The 20,953-nt window shown below is 39.5% G+C and overlaps 1 protein-coding gene across 3 annotated transcripts in view; it reads left to right on the forward strand.

The window, feature by feature from the left end:
* Positions 1–13,043, forward strand: part of eif2s1b (eukaryotic translation initiation factor 2, subunit 1 alpha b) — a 19,103-nt gene extending 6,060 nt beyond the window's left edge. Inside the window, exons 3-8 of one of the 3 annotated variants that reach the window (XR_015517453.1) lie at positions 852–931; positions 1,942–3,379; positions 4,129–4,997; positions 7,399–7,496; positions 7,985–8,128; positions 12,670–13,043. Coding sequence is in view for 2 of the 3 variants with exons in the window: in NM_131800.2 (NP_571875.1) it covers positions 852–931; positions 1,942–2,093; positions 4,891–4,997; positions 7,399–7,496; positions 7,985–8,128; positions 12,670–12,795 (707 nt within the window). In the remaining variant the exon portion in view is untranslated. 3 annotated transcript variants of the gene reach the window in all.
* Positions 13,044–20,953: the final 7,910 nt, after the last annotated feature.

Raw genomic sequence — 20,953 nt, forward strand, 5'->3', positions numbered from 1 at the left:
ATGGTCTGAGAGTCCTTCAGATGCCTTTTGGCAAACTCCAGGCGGGGAGTGTCTTCCGTCTGGCCGCTCTACTATACAGGCCTGATTGGTGGATTGCTGCACAGATGGTTGTCCTTCTGTAAGATTCTCCTCTCTCCACAGAAGAACGCTGGAGCTCAGACAGAGTGACCATTAGGTTATTGATCACCTCCCTGACTAAAGCCCTTCTCCCCTGATCACTCAGCTTAGATGGCCGGGCAGCTCTAGGAAGAGTCCTGGTGGTTAAACATCTTCCACTTATGGATGATGGAGGCCGCTGCGCTCATTGGAACTTTCAGAGCCGCAGAAATGTAACCTTCCCCAGCCTTGTGCCTGGAGACAATCCTGTCTCAGAGGTCTACAGACAATTCCTTTTTCCACATGCTGGGTTTGTGCTTTGACACTGTCAACTCTGGGCCCTTATATAGACAGGTGTATGCCTTTTCAAATAATGTCCAATCAGCTGAATTGAGCACAGGTGAACTCCAATGAAGCTGCTGAAACATCCCAAGAATGATCAGTGGAAACAGAATGAACCTGAGCTCAATTTAGAGCTTCACGCTGTGAACACTGATGTACATGGGATTTTCAGGTTTTTTATTTTTAATAAATTTGCAACAATTTCAAAAACTCTTTTTCCACATTGTCATTATGGGGGATTGTGTGTAGAATGTTGAGGAAATAAACTAATTCAATTCATTTTGGAATAAGGCTGTAACATAAACGCATGTGGAAAAAGTAAAGCGATATCAATACTTTGTGGATGCACTGTAAGGCTAATAATAAGGCTAACACTGTGCTAGCCTGATTATTGAGTGTTTTTTCCTGCACAGGTTACATTGATCTGTCCAAGAGAAGAGTGTCTCCAGAAGAAGCCATCAAATGCGAGGATAAATTCACCAAATCTAAAACCGTGAGTACTTTTATTTTTTTAAATCCTTTTTTTTTTCTACCAACATGAAAATCCAATGTTTTATTTTGATTTCAAAGGACCTTGAACCTTTATATTTATTTATTATAGATTTTTATAATAATTTTTTATAATAGATTTTTTTTTTATAGATTGTCATCTATATTGATGTATTTATTGTATGATGCATTGCATTGTTATGTATATACACACACAAACACATACACACACACATATATATATATATATATATATATATATATATATATATATATAAATACACAGTTGAAGTCAGAATTATTAGCCCCACTGAATTATTACATACATACATACATGCACATTTGAAGTGAGAACTTTTTGCCTCCCTTTGGATATTTTTTTTCTTTTTTAAATATTTCCTAAATGATGTTTAACCGAGCAAGGAAATTCTCAAAGTATGTCCGATAATATTTTTTCTTCTGGAGAAAGTCTTATTTGTTTTATTTCGGCTAGAATAAAAGCAGTTTTACATTTTTTTAAACACCATTTTAAGGTCAATATTATTAATTAATTATTATTCGCCCCTTATTTTCAATAGTCTACAGAATTAACCATCATTACACAATAACTTGACTAATTACCTTAACCTGCCTAGTTACCCTAATTACCCTAGTTAAGCCTTTAAATGTCACTTTAAGCTGTATAGAAGTGTCTTGAAGAATATCTAGTCTAATATTATTTACTGTCATCATAGCAAAGATAAAATAAATCAGTTATAAGAGATGAGTTATTAAAACAATTATGTTTAGAAATCTGTTGAAGAAATTTTCTCTCCGTTAAACAGAAATTGGGGAAAAATAAACAGGGGGGCGAATAATACAGGGGGGTTAATAATTCTGACTTCAACTGTATATACTGATCTTACCATGAAATGGCCATAAGCTGCTGATGTGGCAGTAAATAAATAAATAAACAAACAAAGATCATGGTCATTTTCCTGTCGGTGTGGTCTGAGAGTTGTTATTGTGTTGTAGGTGTACAGTATTTTGCGGCACGTGGCTGAGGTGTTGGAGTACACCAAAGACGAGCAGCTGGAGAGTTTGTTCCAGAGAACCGCTTGGGTTTTTGATGAGAAATACAAGAAGCCTGGATACGGGGCCTACGACGTCTTTAAACAAGCTGTGTCGTGAGTCTAAGAGCACTAAAACACAAAAGCCCCTTTCACACATGCATCCATATATACAGGGAGGTGAAAATAAGTATTGAACACACTGTCATGTTTTTTCCTGGGAATAATGTTTCTAAAGGAGCTGTTCACATGGAATTGAAGCAGAGTTTTGTAAAAACTAAAGTAAAACAAAACAAATCTAAAGAATGAGTTGTGTGTAATAAGAATGAAATGACAGGAGAAAGAGCTGAACTACCGAAATGTGTTTAATACTTTATATATAAGGCTTATTTTGGTGACTGCAGCTTAAAGACGCCTCTCATATGGAGAATGAACATGCATTGCTCAGGTGTGAGTTTTTCACAGACTTGTGTCAAAATCTCGTAGTTTCTGTTGGTTTCGTCTATCAAATCTGAGCTTTATTTAGTATTCTCTATTGGATTCGGGTCAGGTTATTGGCTGGGCCATTCTACAGCTTGATTTTCTTTCTTTGAAAGCATCTCATTGGCTGTGTTTTGGATCATTGTCTTGCTGAAATGTCCACTTTGGCTTCATCTTCATCCTTCTGCTAATGTACATGTTGGACTGAAGCAGCTGATAGTCATTTACACTGAGGAAGGGCAGAGGCCTGCTGAAGAACCACTGAGAGATTTCAGCTGCTGTCTGGGGTTTCAATGCCGGACTACACCTCTCTTTCTTCATGTGTTCAATACTTTTACCCTGCATCATTTTATCACACATAACTGAATTTGAAAACTAGTTTTGTTTTCTTTGCATGTATGGATTTCTTTGGTTGTTACCAACATTTCGGGAAAATTTCAAGTCAACAGCACCTTGTGTGTTCAATACTTATTTTACTCGCTGTAAACATTTCACACATACACTCCATGTGTTTTCATTGACGTTGTTCACGATGTCCGTAAGGATTTGTAATGTAGTCAAATGTGTAAAAAAAAGAAGCTGTTTTTATCTTCGCTAAGCGCTTCTGCCTTCGTGTTATAGCAAATAATTTGTTTTATTTTTTAATTATTATTTATTTATTTACTATTATTTAGAAATATTATTATTTTCTTTATTTTTGTGCATCTCTGGGACAAAAGCAGCTGCATGAATGCTACAGTTTTAAATCAAGTGAGGGCATCAACAAAGAGACTGACCCCTTCATGTTTACAAATGCAAGCGCGGCTGTTTAGAGCTCATTTTTGGTTAATGATGTCACACTTTATTTCTGAATGGATGTGTGAATGGTCCTCTCTGGAAAAGCTCGGGAATGTCCTTGTCTGTGTGAACAGCCGCATTTACTGGTATCACTAGCCCCTTTCACACAGTGATACCGGTAAATATCTGGAAAATTTCCGGAACGACTTTACCGTTAGATTCAAAAAAGTGCTGTTCACACAGGCGTGGACGTTACGGAAATTTTCCGGAAAAGAGCATTCACACATCCATTCCAAAATACCGGTAAATTCTGACATCATTCACCACAAATGAGCTTTAAACGGCTGCGCTTGTATTTGTAAACATTTGACTAAATTACAAACTCTGTGGATGATCAATATTGTGAACAACTGTCGCAGGATCACTTTCGCATGTCGAGATGTTCATAATATGTGCGTTTGCAGGCGCTCACAGGCTGAAGCTTGAAGGTAAACAAACATAAGCATCTCATCGATGATTATTTACACAGTTGGCATTAAGATGAACATATAAACGTGATCTGACTATCTTCTAGCAGCTAAATGTGTCTGGAAAAATATTCAAAGGTTTTTATTCTCACAAACCGCGCGGACGTAAATGCGTCTGACTGTTGTGATTGGCTAAAGCAGACGTCTCACGTCAGCACGTTCTAGACGTGCACGCGCTTATTACGGTAATCTTCCTTCTGCATTCACACAGCGCAGCGTTCCGGCAAATTGCCGGTAATGTTACAACTTCTCTTTCCGGAAAATAGCCAGAACGAATTTACCGGTATTTTCAAAAAGGACCTGTTCACACATACAAGCTTTCCGGAAAATTGCCGGCAATTTTCCGGAAAGGTCTGTATGTGTGAAAGGGGCTACTGTGTGAATGAGGCTTATAACATTACACTGAGTGGGCTTGACAAACCCCCTGTAGAAAACCCTCTTGCATCTCTCTGACACTTTAACCAGCACATGCACCAGTTTTTGCACCAAACACTTTCTTACAATCACTCCATATCTCTAAAAAAACAAGAATATTTATGTGTGCCTCATACAGAGGAGTGGGGTTGACAAACCACCTGTAGAAAGACTCTATTCTCTATTAAAAAAACACTCCCCTCTCCTTACTTATTCATTCATTCATTCATTCATTTTCTTGTCGGCTTAGTCCCTTTATTAATCCGGGGTCGCCACAGCGGAATGAACCGCCAACTTATGCAGCAAGTTTTTATGCAGCGGATGCCCTTCCAGCTGCAACCCATCTCTGGGAAACATCCACACACACTCATACACTATGGACAATTTAGCCTACCCAATTCAACTGTACCGCATGTCTTTGGACTGTGGGGGAAACCGGAGCACCCGGAGGAAACCCACGCGAAGGCAGGGAGAACATGCAAACTCCACACAGAAACGGCAACTGAGCCGAGGTTCGAACCAGCGACCTTCTTGCTGTGAGGCGACAGCACTACCTACTGCGCCACTGCCTCGCCCCCCTCTCCTTACTCTAGTTCTTAATTCTCTGAGCACTACCAGTTCATTTGTGTAACTAGCACTTGCTGTATACTAACAAAAGTATCTGCCAAATGTCAATGTGAAATAAGTAGTGCTCATTTGATTTGCTTCGTTTGCAGTGATCCTGCCATTCTGGATGGTTTGGATCTGACTGAGGAAGAGAGAAACGTGCTCATCGACAACATCAACAGGCGACTCACACCACAGGCCGTCAAAATAAGAGCTGGTATGTTACTCGATTAAAACAACAGTTTTAAACTTGTCTGCTTTATTGAGTGACTGCCATGGCTGTACCACAACACCACAAGGACTCCTGCTCACCCTGGCAGTGATCTTTTGACTTAACATAAGTTAAACTTTGCAGGTATTTTAATGTTAAACATTATTGGCTATTCTTCTAATTTTTCTGTTACTTTTTTTGATAACCATGATGAAATGTTGATGAAGAATTCCTCATTACTTATAATATATTTAGAGGTAATCATTTATAATATTGAAACTTTTTAAATTAATATAATATTTCGAAAACATTTAAGATGACGATGATGATAATAGTAAAACATTTATTAGTGTCGCTGATTAGATTTTTAATAACTTAGTCTTCAAGCCTATTCTGCATTTTGTGGTATTTTCAAATTCATGCATTACTTCAATTAATTGACTGAAAAATTACCGATTCATATTATATATTGTTGGAGCGTTGCTATTTTCAAGAACTGAGACAGGCTGCGCCATTGACCAACTAAAAGCTGCTCTGAAGTCCAACACAGAGCGTGTTAGTTGTGCACCTATGCTATAAAGGCTAACATATTGCTTAATACACACAGGATGTACAGCAATACACAAATATATTTACATATGAAAACAATTAAAGAATTAAAATGATAAAAAATTTTTTTTATATAAATATAAAAGCCACTGGCAGTTTATTCATGACAATCTGCATCTGTATAATGTTTTTATTATTAAAATAAAACTATTACAATATTAAAAACAAGTTTAGATTTGTCCTCCTGTGGGGTTTTGGAGACATCTGCATCAGCATATGGGGCATAAGCACAGCATGTGTGTTTGGATATAACTCAGTTGTTTGACCACAATTCGTTATTATTGTTCATTTATTCCTTCGCTGGAACATAGAGCTGCATTCAGAAATAGTTTTGACAAAAATGTTTGCACTAAATGAAATATGTTGGCTAATGGATGTGTTCAGTGGAGAGAGTTTCCACTGTTTACTTACTCCACCAAAGTAAAGGAGTAAAATAAAAAGAAAGTAAAGAGGCTGAATGGAGGAGGCTCGTTCTTTATCCTAGATGCTCTGTTTAACAGTTTCTCACATTCAGTTTTTCCACTTACAAAGTCCGCCATGTAAATAGAAAGTGCACCAAGGTGTGACTCCTAAAGTGAATGTGAGATGAGACTCTGATTGGTTTAATACACGTTATGCTCAAAACACAACCAGAACTCATTAAGAGAATAAGCACAACCCTGTTAGACCATGCGCCGGGGTGCAGTGAGCATTTTTCCATCATTAAAAAAGCAAAAGTGGATTTGGATATGCCCTTAATGCTTTTGTGCCATGCGCTTTAGACTTTGCGCCTAGATCATTAAAATAGAGCCCTGTATGATAAATTAAATAATAAAAAAAAAACTTTTCTGAAAATATTGTCTAAGTAATGCTTAGTTCAAGATTAACGTAACATAGCCTCATAAATTTAAACAATTTGTCTAGTTTCAAGATCTGTAGGAGGACAAACTTAGATAAGAGAAGCATTTTTTGCATTGTGAACTGAACAAATGTCAATTCTACCAATTCAATACTCAATATACAGCTTATATTTCAAAATAAAAAAATAATGATGGCAGTCAAATATTGTCAATGTTAATAAGAATGTAAATAGCAAATGCACCAAGGTGTTGTGCAACTGACTCTTAAAGAGAGTGTAAGATGAGACTCTGATTAGTTTAATGCACGTTATGCTCAAAACACAACCAGAACTCATTAAGAGAATAAGCACAAGCCTGTTAGACAATGCGCCTGGCGCGGATTTTTCTGTCTTTAAAGTAGCAAATGTGGATTCTGACCTGACCTTAATGCTTTTGCGCAATGAGCTTTAGACTTTGCGCTTAGATCGTTAACATAGAGCCCAATTTATTTAATAACTAGTTTCTAATTGCTTAATACTTTTGTCTTTACTGTGATGACAGCACATAATATTTTACTGGTTATTTTGCAAGATGCTAGTATTCAGCTTAAATTGACATTAAAAGGCTTAACTTGCTTAATTAGGCAAGTACAAATTTTATAAGACAGATAGACAGATAGACAGATAGATAGATAGATAGATAGATAGATAGATAGATAGATAGATAGATAGATAGATAGACAGACAGACAGACAGACAGACAGACAGACAGACGGACAGACAGACGGACGGACGGACGGATGGATAGATTTTAACAGTTTGAAGATAGATGGATGGATGGATGGATGGATGGATGGTTGGACAGACAGACAGAGAGAATGATTCTGTTGTCTACATAAAACATTAAAGTATGTTGTTAATGTTTTTTAATGTCATCTCCTACTGGTGATGTGTGACTGTCCTGCTTGTTTTTGTGCTCAGACATTGAGGTGGCGTGTTATGGATATGAAGGCATCGATGCAGTGAAGGAGGCTCTGAGGGCAGGACTCAACTGCTCCACTGAAGCCATGCCTATCAAGGTGAGACGTCCTCCACATTCTCACATTGGGAAGGGCTCATCCATGTGCCCTAAGCCAGGGGTGTCCAAACTCAGTCGTGGAGGGCCGGTGTCCTGAAGTGTTTAGCTCCAACTTGCTTCAACACAACTGCCTGGAAGATTCTAGAATACCTAGTAAGAGCTTGATTAGCTGGTTCGGGTGTGTTTGATTATGTTTGGAGCTAAACTCTCCAGGACCGGGTTTTTGCCACCCCTGCCCTTAGCTCTTTGGAGGGTCCCTCTGCAGGGATTTGGGCGTAGGGATATTAGCCCTTATAACTGAACGCAGTGTGACACCAAACAACTTCCCTGACCTGAAGCGTCTATCATTCGTGTCCTTCATTCCAAAGTGGCCTGTTTTGAGCTCTGTGGTTTAGATCAACACTTCAGTGTGGCGGCAATTATTTATTTGAACTACATTTTAAATATATTACTACACTTTTACTACCATCTGCACATTTTCTCCTCCAGATCAACCTGATCGCGCCGCCACGGTACGTCATGACCACCACAACACTGGAGCGAACAGAAGGCCTGTCAGTGCTCAACCAGGCCATGGCCGCAATTAAAGAGCGGATTGAGGAGAAGCGAGGAGTCTTCAATGTCCAGATGGAGGTCAGACACTTCATCAGTTCAAAGCAGTTGTCTTTAATTATGTTGGCTTGAGAAAGCCAACATACTGTTATGCTACTCTGTCTGTGAAAACAAACGTATCTCCTCCTAGGCTGTTCATGCCACAAGGCCCAAATGTAGTCAAAATGTGCCTTCTGCATTCAAGATTGTTGCTATATCTCCTCATGCCTATAAGACTTATTGTTTTTTTAATAAAATATTTTAAATATTACATTTTTATGATCCAAGCATATAAAAAAATTATACAAGCCCCAAATTTGGCCAAAAGCTGTATTTAGATGTGGTAGATTTTGTTGCTGTATCTTTAAGGTTTAGCAGACTTTTAGTTTTCCAATAAATAATTATTAAGCATTATTTTTCTCAAAATATGGCAAGCCATTTTTGACTTAAACTCCATATTTTTACTGATATGACAAGCCATTTCTGCATGTATCACTTTCACACTTATTAAGCATTGTATTTTCAAAAAAATACAGCAAGCCATTTTTACATAATGTTCATTCTCTTAGTCCCTTTATTAATCAGGGGTCGCCACAACGGAATGGACCGCCAACTTATCCAGCATTTGTTTTACACAGCGAATGCCCTTCCAGTCGCAACCCAACACCAGGAATACATAATGTTCAAGTCCAGTTTTTGAGACTCATAAAGACTGTCATAGAAACATCGAGGTTGATTAAGATCACTCATATTGCCTAGAAGCTTTGATGTATCATCACTAACCTGTCAAATGTCCCCATAGCAATAAAACAGTATAACCTAGCAACCATTTAAAAATAGCAATATCTCTACATCAGAACATCGTAGGGACCTGGGCATTGGCTTGTTTGACTCATGCTAGCAAATGGGACGTCCTGTGTACTATGCATGGTAACTATAATAATGGAAGCCAAGTGCTAATAACGATTAGCTACATGCTATGAATGATTATCTAAATGCAATAACATATGCTAGAAATTCCTACTAAGCATTAGCATTTGATCAAACATGTACACGATTATTGCCATTTAGCAACTGCTTAGCAACCACCCAACAATGCCATAAACGCTTGACTTTCTCAAGCCAACATCAAAGTTTATCAATGAACTTTAGGTTCTAGTTCTGATTAATATGTGACAGGGCTGCACAATATCGTTTCAGCATGTGCACTTTCGCAATAGTCACATTACAAGATGTCTGCAAAAATGAGTCTGAATGTTTGACCAGGAGCTGCAGATTTGTATTTAATTACTGTATTTATACAGCATTTATGCAAAAAAAAGTACAGTGTCTTGTTTCTAGTACAAATATTTAGATTTCAAAGCAAAAAGGGCACTTTTACTTTTACTTACTTTTATCTATCTATCTATCTATCTATCTATCTATCTATCTATCTATCTATCTATCTATCTATCTATCTATCTATCTATCTATCTATCTATCTATCTATCTATCACTTTTACTTACTCCACTGGCAGGTAATGTAGCCTGTTTTAAGGGAAAATGCTTAATTTTGCCTTATTTCTTCTGAAAGTGAAAGCTAAACAATATTTAGGCCCAATCCCAATTCTATTTTTGTACCCCATCTCTCTCCCCTTGGCCCTTACAACCGAGGGTTAAGGGGAAGGGTTTCAAAATTTACCCCTAAGAATTGGGACAGCACTACAGCTCCTGCACACGTCATCATATGTCCTCGCGATCTCCTGCTTCATGTGAGATCAGACGATGGCGACTGCTGTAGTGATTCCAGTTGTGCTATTTTTTGGTATTTATCGTCAGGAAATCACTGAAGGCATATACCATGCTATCATAATGATCTAATGTGGCAATAAGATCGTAACTTTACTTTGCATTTACACAGTGGCCATAATTATCAATGTAAACACACCAAAAACAGCATTAACATTACAGCAGACACTGTAAAATGCCATTGACAGCCACTAGACATTACTGACAGGGGATTCCAGTGTCTGAATGTTGTGGGACTGCTGTATAAGAGTTATTAATGGGGACTATAGATCGCAAAATTTAGTGGCTATTTTTATTTTTTTTAAAGCATGACGGTAAAACACGAACATGGTTATGAATATATTAAAACGTGTTTGTTTGTTGTAAAAATTCGTAATAAAGACGAAAAAAACAAATTTGTGGATCTCCTTACCTCCGGGTTCAGCAATACTTTTCTTACCCCTTGGTTTCAAGTATGGTCTTGAAAAATCTTTGTTCGAAGAGCTATTCACCCCTTCCCCTAAGCCCTACGCCTTCAATCTAAAGAGGATTGGAACAGGAATTGGAATCCAGATGGAGGGGGCAACCATTACTGCATCCAAAATGGTGAAAAGCCTTGGAGTAACGACTGATGACCAACTAAACTTCTCTGACCACATTTCTAGAACTGCTCGATCGTGCAGATTCGCACTCTAGAACATCAGAAAGGTCAGACCCTTCCTATCTGAACATGCAGCTCAACTCCTTGTTCAAGCTCTTGTTCTCTCCAAACTGGATTACTGCAACTCTCTACTAGCCGGGCTCTCAGCTAACTCTATCAAACCTCTTCAGCTGCTCCAGAACGCAGCAGCACGAGTGGTCTTTAATAAACCTAAAAGAGCACATGTCACTCCGCTGCTCATCCGTTTGCACTGGCTGCCAGTTGCTGCTCGCATCAAATTCAAAGCTCTGATGTTTGCTTACAAAGCGATTTCAGGCTTTGCTCCTTATCTGCTCTCACTTCTGCAGATCTATGTGCCCTTCAGAAACTTGCATTCAGTGAATGAACGTCGCCTCGTGGTTCCATCCCAAAGAGGGAAGAAATCACTTTCGCGAACGCTCACGCTCAATCTGCCCAGTTGGTGGAATGAACTCCCTAACTGCATCAGAACGGCAGAGTCACTCACTGTTTTCAAGAAACGACTAAAAACTCAACTATTTAGTCTCCACTTTCCTTCCTAATCTGCAATTGCCTCTCTGGTTCTACCGCTAACTGTACTACAAAAAAAACTTAATAAAATTACTAATGTTCTGCTTCTTAGACTTTACACACCTGAAACTTGCCTACAGCACTTATTAATTGTTGCTCTTATAGTTGTGTGAATTGCTTTCTTGTCCTCATTTGTAAGTCGCTTTGGATAAAAGCATCTGCCAAATCAGTGGTCCCCAACCACCAGTACCGGTCCTCCGAACAATTGGTACCTGGCCACATAAGAAATCATAAATTATTTCTGTAGAAAATATTCCCCCCCGCGACTTGGTTTCTTCCACTCACCCCTGCCATCTCACGTGAAATGGACTATGCCAAAATCCACCACGGAGTGGAAAGAATGATCGCTAGAATATCTCAGTGGTGGTTGTTGATAGTTTAAAGTTACAAAACGGGTATTAAAGAGTCCAAATCAGCAGAGTATTTAAGGATTGCGCATATATGTGTGCATGCATCACTAAGTAAGTACCCGAAATCATTGCAATATGTATCTATACGGAGTTTCACATAATCATAGGGCTGTAACATGCCAATGCATACATTTAATTCGGCTATACGGTTGTATTATTGTTAATATGTTCGTCAGTTGAGATGTTTGGCACAGATGTTATGTATTTGATGCATATAAACCTTGATTGAAACATAATCAGACCGCGATAGTGCAACTAGCGCATGCGCACTGTGTTGTTCATGATTAACCTGGATGCACGAGCGTCCCCTCCCCGGCCCACACCGGTCTTTTGTAAAATTGACAACCGTTGACCGGTCCGCGGTGATAAAATGGTTGGGGCCACTGTGCTAAATGACTAAATGTAAATGGAACACCCCTAACCATTGGCGTGCATGCGCAGAACGAGGGGTAAGGGGAAGGGCTAAGGGGTAGAATTAGGATTGGGCCTTAGACTTGCTCTAAGAATTTTTTGACGTTTGGACTAGAAACGAGACAAAGAAAAGCCTTTATTGCATCGTGATTGATTATATTTTTGTACGTGAATACTGTTAGAATCCCCAGAAAAACAGTTAAATAGAGCGATTCAAACCGTCTTGTGTAAATGTATCAGATTTTTCCAATATCATGCAGCCCTAATATGTGAGCTAGTTTTTAAAGATGTTTTTTTTTTTTTAACAGGCTCATTTTACAGCTCCCCTACAGCAAAACAGTGCAGTTTCACCATTTTTAATCCATTCAGCCGATCTGTGAGTCTGACAGGGGCACTTTTAGCTTAGCATAGATCATTGAATCGGATTAGACCATTAGCATCTCATATAAAGAATTTTTTTTTTTAGCAAAATGATAGCGGTCTGATCTGATTCAATGATCCATGCTAAGCTAAGCTAAAAGTGCTCCCAGCATGCCCAGAGATCGGCTGAAAGGATTCAAAAATGGTAACTAAAATTGGCCAATCTCCAAAATAAAGTGGAGTGTTCCTTAAAGAGGTTTTCTGAGAGTACAAGTAGATTAGATACGAGACCGATTTGAGCTTTTAATGTCTTAAACATGGTATAAATTAAGCATGCTAAGAACTAAACAGTGCAATATGAATATATATATTGTATTTCCCATCAGCCCAAGGTGGTGACGGACACAGACGAGACGGAACTGCAGCGGCAGCTCGAGCGTCTGGAGCGAGAAAACGCAGAAGTGGACGGAGACGACGATGCAGAAGAGATGGAGGCCAAAACTGAGGACTAGACCACAAACTCAAGCAACAACTGCATTCAGATGAACTGTTTTTGATATGCATCGACACACGCAACATCCACATACCAATCATAGAGCAGTGGTTATTAGTATTTTATTTTTGTTTGCAACTGGTGGCCTTTTAAGCATTACATCAGTGTTCAATATTAACCTGTAGGCTGATGCAGGAGTTCAGAGTGAGTTTGCGGAGCTGTGATTCTGCCCTCTACATCAATCTCAGTAAAAGTCTGGAAAGTTGACGGAGGTCTTGTGTGTTTTCTGCATTGTGCTCAAACTACAAAACTATTATGCTGTGTTCACACCAGACGTGGAACGCGCGGATAATTCGCGTGTAAATTGTCGCGTGAACATTTGAGTTTACTCCCTTCATTCGAGCGTCAAATCCGCTTCATTCGCGTGTCAATTTTACTACAGAACAGACGCGGATTCGCGTGATGGGCAGGGCTTCTGTCTGCCCGGTGACTCTAGCTTCATAGCTAAATGGCTAACATGGATATTATGAAGAAAATAACAGTGTTTTTGTGCTTTATGAAGAACAGCGTTGATTCGTTTAGGGTCGTGTCTGAGTCCACTAGATCATTTCAGAGGTGCATCCAGCTCTGTGAGCTCATAAACTCCTCCAGAAACTGAACCTGGCTGACGGAGGCTTTCAGCGGTGCTTCTGACTGAGCCCAGCCCAGCTTGTTGAACTTTTTGTCGGTGTCAGCTGGAGGATTTCCCCCGGAACACCGACAACAGGCGATACGTCACAATCACGCCCCCACAAGAGCAAGCTCCTGATTGGTTAACGCGGCGCGAATGTCCGCTGAAGTTCAGATTTTCGAACTCGAGTGATTCACGCGTTAAGCCCGTCAACGCACAAAACGCTCAATTCGTGCATATCGCACCGTTCACACTGCGCTATTCGCGCGTATCGCTGCAGGATGTCTATTCGCGCGTTTGCATTGACGTAACATGTAAATCGCGTCTGGTGTGAATGCAGTATTATACTTGAATGTCTGGATGGTGAATGAAAACCTTTACTGAGAATCTATTTAAAATTAATGTCATTTAAGATTTGTTCTTCTTCTTAGTCAATAGTTAATATAAAGACAGTAGCTATGTTTCCATCCAAAGATGTGAATTAAATTTATGCACAAAACTGGATTATCACATAAAAGACGTGCGGATAAAGCAGCGTTTCCATCCAACAAGTCAAAGAGAATAAAAGAGAAAACTTCCTGATGAGCTGGCGCCAAATATCAACAGTAAAAACAGAATTTACTGCAGGAGAAGCTGCGTCAACCTTTTCTTTATTTAATAAATGACTTGCGCCTCAGAAGACACATTGCCAACCGCGATGAACGCGTGGTGGTGTTTGATGACGCGGCGCACAGATGCTCTTGACTGTTCTGGAAGTCATTAATATAATAACACTGAAGCTGCGGTCACACTGGGCTTTTCCTCCCATAGACTTCCATTCATACGCACACGAATGCGTCAGACCGAAAACACGGGGTCATGCGTTGTTTCGCAGGTTGCGAAATCGCATCACTTGACTGCGTGAGACCAATCGATAATCTAAACATGACCTCTCTGGACAGAAATTTAAAACGGAGCAATGGCTCGCTTTTTTTTTTTTTTAATAATAATAAATCTTATAACAATAATCTTATTTAATCCCGCCCCTTTTCACAGCACAGTACGACAGAATTGTGCACTCACAAACTCTAGTGTGACCGCAGCTTAATACTGAAACAACAGTTCAGATGGTTTACAGTGTGCTCAGCCTGTTGGTTATCCAGTCACATTCCTATCATCACATGATCTCTTATAACAACATCACATGACTTTAATGCACATACTGTAATTTTCCATCGTAGTTTTTGCGGCGTCTTATCGATGAAAATGTATCCTGTTACTCGCATGTTTTTATACACATTTTCAAAATGTATGTGCATGGTGTTTTAGCTGAGGGAGTAAAATATAGTATATTCATTTCTGCTAATAAAGTTGTGCTGTATATATTTAAACTTGAGAAACAGAAAATGGTATTATCCACAGCTCTACAATTGAACATTTCTGTAAAAACAAATAGTCATTAATAGCGTGTGATATAGCCATAACTAATGCCTAGTTCAGACTGTTTGATTTTAGCCCCGATTTTGTCTCGCCGACAGGTTTTGAGAAATCGCCGACATATGCCTGAAATCTCAGGCAAATCGTTGCTCGTGCACGTGAGTGACAATCACACAGTATGAACTATCAAAGACGCGATCTGAGAGAATCGCCGATGAGTCGCCGATGCCTGTGAGATATTTGGCGTGCTGAATATCTGGAGCTGTCGGCGATTCAAATCATGCCGTGTGAAATGAGTTTTGACTGAAAATAACATCAGCGATCGCCTACAGCCAATGAGAGAGCAGCTTTCACTTGTGTGTGCGTGTGTGTATGAGTAAGGTGAAGCTGCAGGCCCGGAGACCCAACTGCACGCTCAGACCTGCGCGCACAGACTTGCACTTCCAGACCTATTGTTTTCTCAGACAGTGCCCCACCTGCTGTTGGGTTGGGTGAAGCAGCAGGTACGGAGACCCAACTGCATGCTCAGAACAGCACTTTCTAGCAAGTAGCAACATCAGAAACGCCAGTATAAGGTTATTGATTATTAAAGCAATTCCTGAAAATGACCAGGTTTTATAGCATAAATCAATGTGTCGTAAAATATTACACTAAAAACAATTATTTCAGTGTTCGATTTGATCAAAATGAAAAGATAGCATTAGTTTATGGTATTTACAGCTTGCTCTTATTATCGGTGTTATTGTACCATTCTGGGACACTTTTATAGCAATGTTTTCTGGCGAAATAAAAAACCTTAAAGTTAAAATAAAATGTATAATATATAATGCAATTATTGTTTGTGACATATTTAGTGCTATGTAGGTCTACTGTACATCTGTATTATCAATCTGAAAGTGCAAACAAAGACAATAACAGTAACACAATAGCAGTTTATCAATTGATAATAAGTTCTGTAATGATTACAAATGCGTTTTTTGGAAATCAAAATATCAGCTATTCTGCATAGAATTTACAATATGAGCTCTTAGGTTATATCAAAAATAATTAGCTTGTGACTTGTGTATTTTTTTCCCAGATTGCTATTACAATTCAAAAAGGGGGGTCAACACTAATGCAGTGCACCAAATGCTACAGATATTTCCATTTTTTTGCTCGAGAAATGAAAAATCTTCCCAACAAGAATGTAAAGCATTTATTTTATTTGATGTTATTTTCTACGTAAAAAATAATTATTACTCCAATTATTTTATTTCACCATTTTTCTCTGCATTTTTTACAGCTTGATGACTTGTAGGACCTAATGAAAAAGTACACTAAAATAAAGTTTGTTGTGAGAAAATTACTCCTACTACTATAATTTATTGTATGTGAAGAAATGTATTGTATATGAAGATAATATTCATTTCCACATCTCATTACGAAACAGTGATAAATCCTTAATGATTAAAAAGACAACAACAAATGTCTGAAAATATTGAAGTAACTGAACAATATCTATTTACAAATAGAGTTAATAAAAATACAACAGAATTAATGCATCAAATCAAAATCTAGTATGTTTAATATTTTGTATAATAATGTGTTCAATCATAGCGTAATATTTTATAGTAGAAAAATAGTTTGTTACAATTTAAAAGCAGCTGAATTCAGGTTAGTCGATCTTTCAAACAGCAGGTGGCACTGTGAATGTCTGAAAGTGCAGGTCTAGCCGTCTGAGTGAGCAGGTCTGAGCGTGCGGTTGGGTATACCTGCTGCAGGCCAGCGGGAGGCTGGGGGAGAAGTTAAAAGCGCTCTTTTTCGGTTTATTTGGATCCATGAAATGGAGGAAAAACTAGTGGAGGTTTGACAGGACTCAGGAGCAACCGTGTCTGTTTGACGTTTCATACAGAAAGAAATTAATTTATTATCAACGTTGAGGAGAAATGGCTAATTCCCTTTAAACCCAGGTGAGCAAACATGTACATGTTCTACCCCATTAAAGGCTTCTTTCTCATTATGTAGTTAATAACAAAAGATATACGACGTGTTTTTGGCTGTGAGACGTAGTTTGGACGAAGTTGTCGGCGATTCTTCCTATTTAAAGTCATGCAATGTGAAAGTCCCTGTCGCCGATCCATCTTGCAGTGTAAACAAAGCAGCGACAAAACGCTAGCCCAGATAGTCATGCAATGTGAAAACAACTGTGACACGACTACTCTGAAAATCATGCAGTCTGAACTCGGCATAAGGCCAGACGGAATCTGCAGACTATTGTTGCCATTTCTGCAGAGAATTTAAGTAAAAATCTGTGGATTCCTGCTGAATTCTTTAGGGAGTATCAGAACTAAAATCTTAATTAGTGAAATAAAAAGTAATACCTTCTAAAACTTTTATTTAATGTTTAAAATGCAAATGCAATTAGATTCACTTTATTTGGTAAACAAAGCCAGTCTCATATGATATCTCTACTAAAAGACAGAAAATATCCCTGTACAACTGTATTGTACATAAATCAGATGAACATTTTCATATTAGTCAATAATATCACTGTAATTCATTTAAAAACTGAATAAATATAGATGTACACACATTTACCCAAGTAAATAAACAGAATTAATGATGACTGAAAATCTGCAGAAATCTGCACGTGCAGATTCTGGGTGGGCCTAGCCATTACTGTACTTAACAGGGACCGTATGTATAAAACTTCTACAAACTGCTCTTAAGAGTAGTCTTAAACTTTGACTTAAGTGTAAAAAAGTTCTTAGTAAGAAGTAGGACTTTTTTAAAGAGTAGAGAGATTCATAAAGAATCTAAAAGCCACTTTCAGTAAAGTTTGAGACTGATTCTTAAGTTCTGACTTAAGTGTTGTAAATCAAGGGCTACAATGATCGAAACACAAAACGGCCGCCCTTGACCTCTGAATCAGAGTCACAGCCGCACGACACCATTCATTGATAAATTAATAAAATAAAATTATTCAATAATTTAAAATATCATTAAGAAAAAGTTCTGCATTATGTGGAAAAAAAAAATACAAATAAGTACATGCATTTTACACAATCTTGCATGGATAAATGTGATGCTACTTAAGTGTAACCCCGCCGGTCCTACACCACCCAGCCTGCTCTGAGCTGGTATCGAACCGGCGACCTTCCTATGGGGGTTGGTTTCTCTACCAAGGAGGCTGAAGACCAAGGCCTCTAGTGTCTGTTGCCAGAGCACTTTTAGGGTGCTTTCACACCTACACTTTTGTTTCGGAACGTATCTCGTTTGCCCAGTTAGCGCGGTTCGTTTGGCATATGTGAACAGGGCAATCGCGCTCTGTTCCGCGCCAAAGTAATCGCTCCGAGATCGCTTGAATGAGGTGGTCTCGGCTCGATTGAAACGAACCCTGGAGCGATTGCAGTGAGAAAGCGATCAGATCCGAGCGCGGTTATATCACAGTGTTTTATGGATATGTAATAGGCTTACGGCTATATGAAGAGAGAATTATGAGTAGGGCGGGAAGTTTCGCGAGTCTCCGGATGCCCGCAAACGAGTGATAATCTTCCGGTAATCTCGCGTCTCCCTCCCGGTCCTCAAATAGTCATCGTCGCGCACCCTTCTCACCCCTCCCCACCGTGTCTCTCCTCAGACACGTCGCGCGCACCCTGTCAATCACCACCAAACCACCACCTCTCCTGACAGCTGAGCTGGACGCTGCAAAACAAACCCCCAAAACCCTGACACTCTGACCAATGTGAGGAGAGTTTACTCGCACGTGACTTGTTTTAGCTCTTTTGGTCCGATTAGAAACTTTGCAGTGTGAAAGCGAACCGCTCCAAGAGCAAAGAGCAACAATGTAACAATTTTAATCTCTGTTTCGGAACAACTGAATCCATTCACAGGTGTGAAAGCACCCTTAGGGTCTACTCACACTCTGCTATCTGTACCGTGCCCAGGCCCGTTTCCCGGATCGTTTGAGAAGTGTGAGTGCGCTGAATCGGGCTCAGGCATGGTTCACTTGGCCGGCCCTTGCCCAGTTGGAAGAGGTGTGCCTGAGCGCGGTTCACTTGGGCTTTGGCACGGTACGCTTGTAGTGTGTGAAAAACGTGCCTGAGCCCGAAACTGAAAGCGAGACGTGACTTTTAAGGGACTGTTTCATATGGATTTATTAATCATTCTTACTGTTCAGTGAACGCAAACTGCCGTAGATTATTAAAGACGTGAACTCCTCACTGCACGACAGCTGCACCTTCAGCAAACCTCCTCATTCCTGCAGCACGAGAGCTTTATGATTGTTTATGAGCGCCAAAAGTGGCGGATCTGTTCAGCGAAATATCTGACTGCGTGTCACCACATCCCTAAAGACTAAAGCGATACAACTAAAGAAATGTCCGCTGTGCTGAGTGAGAGCGCTACTGAACAGAGACGGGAGGGGGACAAGTGTGCTTCGGCCCGTTTCGAGACAACTGCACATAGTGTGAGTACGGCCTTACAGGTCAGAGGAGTGAGGTTTACCTGCACAGCCCTCACTAGCTGGCCTCCGTTACCAAAGTCATTAAGCTGATGAACCACATAATTATAAATGACACTCTTCGCTGTATATAAAAGAAAGAAGACAGTTTAAAACCCTTAAAAAACGGATTCAAAAAGAAAACCTTTTCTATTGACATATGCCTCCACTTACAGTCGGAGCAATGGCGTGAATATGAGTGCCATCAATGACTCCAACAAAGCAAGGGAAGGCTCCAGGGAAGCCCGCAATCTTCATTAAAGCCGCTCGCTGTTGCTGTATAGTCTGGAGGTCACTTGGAATGTCAATGAACGGCCTGTGGATTGTGATGGGTCCAAGTCATCGCTGGTGCACTGCTGCATCTGTCCAGTCGATAAAAACGCAGAGTCATTATTACCTTCATTTCTGCAGCTACGGCATTGTTTGGTAGCGTGTGAGAAGTTGTTGCATTTCTGACTATATTAGTAGCAGAAAAAAGACCTTCATGATCAAATGTTTCAGCAACTCCCCGTCACCATATAACTGCAGCACTTCCTTTTGTTCTTGAAAGATGCATGGTCTCCCCTCTGCTGCCATCTTGTTACTCCTAACTATATGATACATCCCAAACATATTAAAAAGTTGAGACGAAGTCTTAACACTTTAGAACCTTTATAAATCACACTTAATCTTAAGTCTACAAATAAAAGTAAAACAAAGTCATTCTTTAAATTTTGACACATTTTAAGAGTAAAATTCTACACTGAGCAGCTTCATACTGTACGGCCTCAGATCTTTACTGACTTACTATTCTCCTTATGCAGGCGCAGCCATTTGAGTCTTTTTAGCTCGAGACTTCCGCTCTCATTCACTTCCATTCATATTTAGACGTTAAAAACTGCTCGTTACGCTGCTTGATGATACTGATATTTTCTTGTTATATTATTCTACTTGGTCTGTATAGTCGTGCAAACATTTGTTTGTAGAGCAAGTAGTTTGACCGTTTTCTGCCGTTTATTATTCCTAGTCATTTCTCCCATAGGCGACTGAATCGGAGGTTCTAAAACAATCGCAAAACAGGCGCACTTCCGCATTGTAGAATAAGGTCAATAACTGTTTCTATTTATAAAAAATATTATATTTATTAACAATAATATTATATATTCATTCATTCATTCATCTTCTATCGCTTTTCCGTCGCTTCTGTCGACTTCCCTCTCCCAAGACACTTCCTCCAGCGTTATCCTGAGGCATTCCCAGGCCAGCCGAGAGACATGGGCTGCATCCGAAACCGCCTACTACTCAGTAGGTGCTGCATTTAAATTTAAACGTACGACTCGGCCGTTAGAAAAGTACGCTCTATACAGTATGAATGGAATTCGGACGTACTACATCCACCATTTTGGCATGGTCACGTGACCTACCTGCGTCATTTGCATCGCTTCACTCCCACTCATGAATTCTCTCGCGGGGCATCATGGGATAGCGCAGCATGCATGGGATGCGCACTCTAGAATCCGCCGGAAGTAGTAAGTCATCCGGGCACTTCTCGCATACTGATTTTCAAATGCTATGAATTCAGACATACTACTCGGCTCACATACTGATTTTAGCGTACTGTATAGTATGGAA

Source organism: Danio rerio, chromosome 20 (genome assembly GCF_052040795.2).
Source record: "Danio rerio strain M-AB ecotype USA chromosome 20, GRCz13ab, whole genome shotgun sequence".
NCBI classification, from domain to species: Eukaryota; Metazoa; Chordata; class Actinopteri; order Cypriniformes; family Danionidae; genus Danio; species Danio rerio.